The sequence below is a fragment of the Rhagoletis zephyria genome, unplaced genomic scaffold (assembly GCF_001687245.7).
Source record: "Rhagoletis zephyria isolate East Lansing unplaced genomic scaffold, Rhagoletis_zephyria_1.1 Rzeph_scaffold_11130, whole genome shotgun sequence".
In the NCBI taxonomy this organism is placed as follows: domain Eukaryota; kingdom Metazoa; phylum Arthropoda; class Insecta; order Diptera; family Tephritidae; genus Rhagoletis; species Rhagoletis zephyria.
The window spans coordinates 13,626-19,747 of record NW_016168207.1 but is presented as its reverse complement, the minus strand read 5'-3'; the positions used below and the strand labels follow the sequence as shown (position 1 = coordinate 19,747).

The following is a 6,122-nucleotide window of genomic DNA, read 5'->3' as shown; positions in this document are numbered from 1 at the left end:
GCCTCTTTTTGCATACCCAATTTCAAGTTCATGTGACTTACGGTTCCGACAAATATTTCAAGAGATACACAACATGATAATTTTAGTTAGTTAGGGAGGTGCCACGCCTCCTTTTACAGTGCTGTCCATATTTCTCTATGGTTATAACCTCCACGTGGTAAAAGCAATTAAGTGTGTAAAGTTTCATGCCGATTCCGTGCCGCGGTTCAGAAGGTATAAGGTAATAAACAAACAGACATTCACATTTATATATATATAGATAGATAATAAAGTGCAAGTTTCAAGTATATATAGCGCATTCAATTCTAGTGTAATAATGTGTAAGTTTCAAGTGGCTAAAAATTACCGTTGATTTTTTAGACACTTTTTTTGCTGAAGGATTTGTGGTTTTCTTCCACATAAAGTATATACATGTTTGTTTACTTAATTAGTTTAATTAATTCCAAATATTTGAAAGGTACTCGGCTGAAAAAGCTGTATTTGTAATCGGTACGCAGTCGACAGTGACTTCCACAAAGAAATTAAAACGTTTGGGCTTGTTCGAGTTGACATCACAACCGCAGTGTTGCGCGAATTATTAAAGTATCACGTTCTGTGTGAATTTCTAGCAAAGTATTATCAGTTGGGCGGTTGCAACAATGCTGCCATTTTTCATCAGTAAGGCAGTAATGCCGCTTTTATTACTATTATAGATACCTTATTTTCTCAATTTTGTTGCTGTCTAATTCTTGCTGGCTTTTCCAAACGAACACAACTTGTGTGTTTCGGTTTGCAACATAAAATATTGATATACTATGTACTTCCTTTAGAGCTAGGTTTTTTATGTTTATCTTAGGAGATCTTTCAATACAGTTGAATAAGTTATTTCGAAAAGGGCATATCTCGCATAATTTGACAAATACATTTTTTCAAATCAATTTCATCGAAATGCTTCTCTGTATTTATTAAGCTTGAAAAGGGTACATCTACAGTTACTCCATTAGACGAGTACCGAATGCATATTCAGTTACATTAAGATTCCTGAAATTGTTTGATGTGAGAAAGACACTTGAATGTGCGATTAGTTCTACATGTACGCATAATAAAATGGTCATGTTGCCTCAGTATCGATTATATATAATGTACAAATTTCTTATCTAAATATCTTTCCAAACTATATGTGTAGTTCATATGCAGGCAGGTTCTGCAAATCACATCCGAGTGAATTTCAACCCCTGTCAATTTGAATTCAAAGCGAGTAAATTGAAATTCACTCGGAAGTGAATTACAGAATCTTCCTGCTGGTATAAAAGATGTAAAACATGCTTTTAATTAAGAGGTTTTGAAATNAAGGGCATATCTCGCATAATTTGACAAATACATTTTTTCAAATCAATTTCATCGAAATGCTTCTCTGTATTTATTAAGCTTGAAAAGGGTACATCTACAGTTACTCCATTAGACGAGTACCGAATGCATATTCGGTTACATTAAGATTCCTGAAATTGTTTGATGTGAGAAAGACATACTTGAATGTGCGATTAGTTCTACATGTACGCATAATAAAATGGTCATGTTGCCTCAGTATAATGTACAAATTTCCTATCTAAATATCTTTCCAAACTATATGTGTAGTTCATATGCAGGCAGGTTCTGCAAATCATACCCCTGTCAATTTGAATTCAAAGCGAGTTAATTGAAATTCACTCGGAAGTGAATTACAGAATCTTCCTGCTGGTATAAAAGATGTAAAACATGCTTTTAATTAAGAGGTTTTGAAATTAAATGATATACATACATATCGCACGTTTAATAATATAGAGATGTAACTCAAAATTTAGGTTTTTGGAGATTTCATTAACCAATTAATAAGCTGGATAAGAAGAATATGTTGAGTCTAACAGATAACTAAATTTCCCAAATATGGCGAAGATATGTGTCTTTCCATCTGTCTTTTTATATACCAACTGTATGAAATTCATACTATGAAATGATAAAACTTTGATTGGGTTTTCTCACAAAATTGAAATTTTGAATTACTTCGTTATATTATTAAATGCGCGATATATGAATTTGTAAACGTTATAATGCGATTGACTGAATGTTGTGGGAATTAATTGTAACAAAACATACTNTTTCCCAAATATGGCGAAGATATGTGTCTTTCCATCTGTCTTTTTATATACCAACTGTATGAAATTCATACTATGAAATGATAAAACTTTGATTGCGTTTTCTCACAAAATTGAAATTTTTAAATACTTCGTTATATTATTAAATGCGCGATATATGAATTTGTAAACGTTATAATGCGATTGACTGAATGCTGTGGGAATTAATTGTAACAAAACATACTACATATCGCACACCGTCGTCAAAAGAGTTACAACTCAAAATAATACGTTTGCCAGAAAATGCGAAAAACTATTTCTTAGCACATGATAATCATAGGGCAAGGTCGACTTTACCATAGGGTTTTTTTTAACAAATTATAACAAAAATTTGCTCGAGCTTTTGCTGAAAGTTAAATAAAAGATCTGTGTACATTTTTAGCGCATAATATCAAAAATGCCAAATTTTGAGTTGTGACTCTTTTGAAGACGGTGTGCGATATGTATACATACATTAATAATTGCATACATAATTATTTAACTGAGTGTTTTTATTCCTATATGTAGATATACGCTAATAAAATTACTAAAATTAGAATAGCTAACTTAACTAATGGCAAAATGCAGAATAAAAAATGTAATAGTTACTAAGTGAGTTTGTCGGTAACAATAAAATTAAATATAAAAATATTTTAGAGTTCCAATGAAATAAAACAAATCGCCTTTTTAATATTCGCCGTTCTTGATCCGCAAACAACATAACAAGTAGTGAAATGAACAGCATATCCGTTGAACTCGAATCAGTTATTTAAACCCCTAACGAACTAAGCCGCTATTGTTATACATACATATATCTGGGCCGATCCGTTTACGCAGACCCGACTTTCGTAGAAACGAGCTAAGTTGATAACCATATATATACATTAGAGTGGTCCAAAAAAATAAAGTCGGAGTTTTAATGGCGGCACACCCTAGGATTGATCTATATCGAAAAATATATACCCCTATTTTTTTATTTTGAAATCAAAAACTATTTAGGGAGTGCTCAAAGCGCTCAAAGTTTTCCATGTATTTTATATGGAGAGAAAATATCTTTTCGTAGAAATAGTGTAGAATTCTTGAAAATCAATATTTTTCGATCGGAAAACTTTACTTATCTTCAGGAGATTCCCAGTAATAATACTCAATTGTTTCTTTAACAATTTTTTCATGGTAACTATATTTTACAGGTCCTCCAAAGCCCTTAGAAAATGCAATGGGGGACCAATAAAAAATCTTTAATCATAAAAAATGGTTAAATAAACAATTGGATATTAATACTGGAAGTCTCCTGAAGAGAACCACAGTTTTCCGGTCGAAAAATATTAGGGGTATTCTCTGAGTCTTGCAAAGCCCTTGCATGGTGCACAGATTGCACGGATTGCACGGTAAAAACCGGTTTTCGTATGGGACAGCTTTGCAAACCATGCAATCCGTGCACCTTGCAAGGGCTTTGCAAGACTCAGAGAATACCCCTATTGATTTTCAAGAGTTTTATACCATTTCTACGAAAAATTGTTTTTTTCTCCATATAAAATACATGGAAAACTTTGAGCGCTTTGAGCACTCCCTAAATATTTTTGATTTCAAAATAAAAAAATATGGGTATATTTTTTTTCGGTACATAACAATCCTAGGGGGTGGCGGCATTAAAAATCCGACCTTATTTTTTTACATACATTTTTGGACCACTTTGATATACATATGTATGTAGTTTGTTTGTTTCACCATATATACAGTATTGGCCAATACAATAGCACCCCCATTTCGAAGTGATATTGGTTGCCCCTCATGTTTATTTATTTATTTTTAGGAATTTTCAATTATAATACAATTCATTATCTAACAAAACCCAAGTTTAAAACTTTTTCAAGGACTACAAAATAATGCGACAAATTTTCCTCCAAATTTCAAACATTTTTCTCAGAAGCGCTAGAATTTCCATTCAATTTTATTCTAAAAATATGCAGGTTTCTAGTGGCTAAAAGTTACCGATGAATTTTTAGATTTCTCTTCGCCGAAGGTAATGCGGGGTTCTTCCATATAAAAATAAGTTTAGTTTATTCGTTGCGAAAAAAAATTCTAAAATATTAACGGAAGTTTTGAAACTTGCACATTATTGACTAAAATTCTCTTCTCTAAAACTCTTCTGATAAAAAGTTTGATACTTGGGTGAAAATTTGTTGCAATATTTTGTAGAGAATGAACTGTACTTTTATTGAAAATTCTTAAAAATAAATAATTAAGCATAACTGGCAAACAATATCGCTTTGAAAGGGGGTGCTATAGATACTGTCCAATACTGTAGTTTTCGTTAAGCTGAGAAATGTCCGCTTGAGAACGGGTATTATAACAGAAGGATATTGGGAAGTTTTTTTATGTATACATTATCATCACAATAAATTCACCGTTTTATTTTCATTAATTTCTTTACAAGAGAAAAAATTTGCATGTAAAAAAAGTATCCCCATACATACATATATGTGTGTTAGGGGCTTACGCCCGTTACCGAAAATATGGCCGAAATTTAACATTAGTTAGATTGTATTGTATATACATTCTCTTGCGGCAACTTATTCACAACTATGGCACGTTCTCTTAAACCTAAATCGCCTCCGATACCACCAGGTGGTAGCAGAAAATCACAATCGGGATATCCTTTCGGCTGTTCGAACTCTTTGAGGTTTGCATTACTGTCACTGAGAGCAGCCAACGACCATACCGCGATATTTCTTGCTTTTCCATGGCGCGCCAACACATAAAACTGAAATGTTGAAATGCAAAAGAAAAGTTTTAGAAATAAAAATAACGCAACATTTTTTTTTTTTGTAAACTTATGCTTTTGCATTGATGATATTTGCGCATAAAAACATATATTCTACGCATACCTCTTTTGTATCAGTTATTAAGTAGCCAACAATTAGCGCCCAATGTGCTTTGTGTCCATGTTTGAGACAAGGTGAATGGTTGTAGTCAGGATCGTAGCTATTTCCAAATTAGCAAATTAATTAGGTATGTTAAGGAAAATTAAAATTGTATCATGATTTTAGTTATAAATAAAAGCAAATAAAATTTTTAGCGCACATATATTTATTTATACTGACATAATTTTTTTAATTAACAATTTATTTGCTTTAAATATTAAAGCTGTATTTTTTAGCCCACTCTCATAGGTGGCGATACCAAAATAACACCATCACCACGCACAAACAGCATCGGGATCGTACGTTTGGTTGTTTTATATACTTCTTCATAGGTTTCCTCATCTATTTCTACAGTGGTTACTGTTTCCTCTGCATCACCAAGTACCATATTCAGATGCTGATCAAACGCCTGAAAATTAAATTTTTATATAATGACATACTTACATACATATGCATGACTTGATAAGAATCATAATATTTTTGCGCTTACACTTTTGCTAAGAGTTTGGCATTGCCTTTGCCTGCCGAGGGGCGAGCGCTCTTAGAAAAACTTGACTTGAAATAGTTAGAGAAAAGGCCCCATATTTTGTAATGTAACTATGTATCTATATCGGGGCAGTGTGTGGTCATATTATTACGGTACCACATTTCTACACACAGAAAATTTCGTAAAAGGGAAATGTTGGTAACTTGAAAAAAGTAATCTCTCCCACCTTTAACCATACTACAGACCCATGCGGACCCATTTGAAGTAAGTTAATAGTTAAAAACAAATATTTTTGAAGCAAGCTTTCTAAATATGAACGAAATCGGACCATCAATACTGGTTTATCAAATATAACCACTCGTGCGCCACCTAACGGCAAATTTTTTTAGTCGAGTTATTCCTTTTCATGTAGCTAATATATGCAAATACATACGTTCTAAATAGGAACAAAATCAGACTATAAATAAGGGGTTTCTAAATATCTCGACTCCCGAGCCACCTATCGGATAAACTCATCTTTCGTACTGCATTGTCATTGGGAAGGTGTTCAACAATTGATTCTAAAAAACATACTTACAGAGC

General features: G+C 32.6%; 2 protein-coding genes across 2 annotated transcripts in view; both read right to left on the bottom strand.

Annotated features, from left to right (window-relative positions):
• Positions 1-4,462: 4,462 nt before the first annotated feature.
• LOC108376857 (UPF0692 protein CG33108) overlaps positions 4,463-6,122 on the bottom strand; it is a 15,156-nt gene continuing 13,496 nt past the window's right edge. Inside the window, exons 2-3 of the mRNA XM_017633107.1 lie at positions 5,018-5,114; positions 4,463-4,893 (exon numbers count right to left, since the gene is read on the bottom strand). Coding sequence (XP_017488596.1) covers positions 4,663-4,893; positions 5,018-5,114 — 328 coding nt within the window. The 3' untranslated portion in view covers positions 4,463-4,662. The remainder of the gene's footprint in view (positions 4,894-5,017; positions 5,115-6,122) is intronic.
• On the bottom strand, positions 5,208-5,474 carry LSm3 (U6 snRNA-associated Sm-like protein LSm3; the record flags this gene model as incomplete). Its single annotated transcript, XM_017633108.1, has 1 exon — positions 5,208-5,474. A coding segment is annotated over one exon (189 nt), but the record flags the coding sequence as incomplete, so codon positions are not given.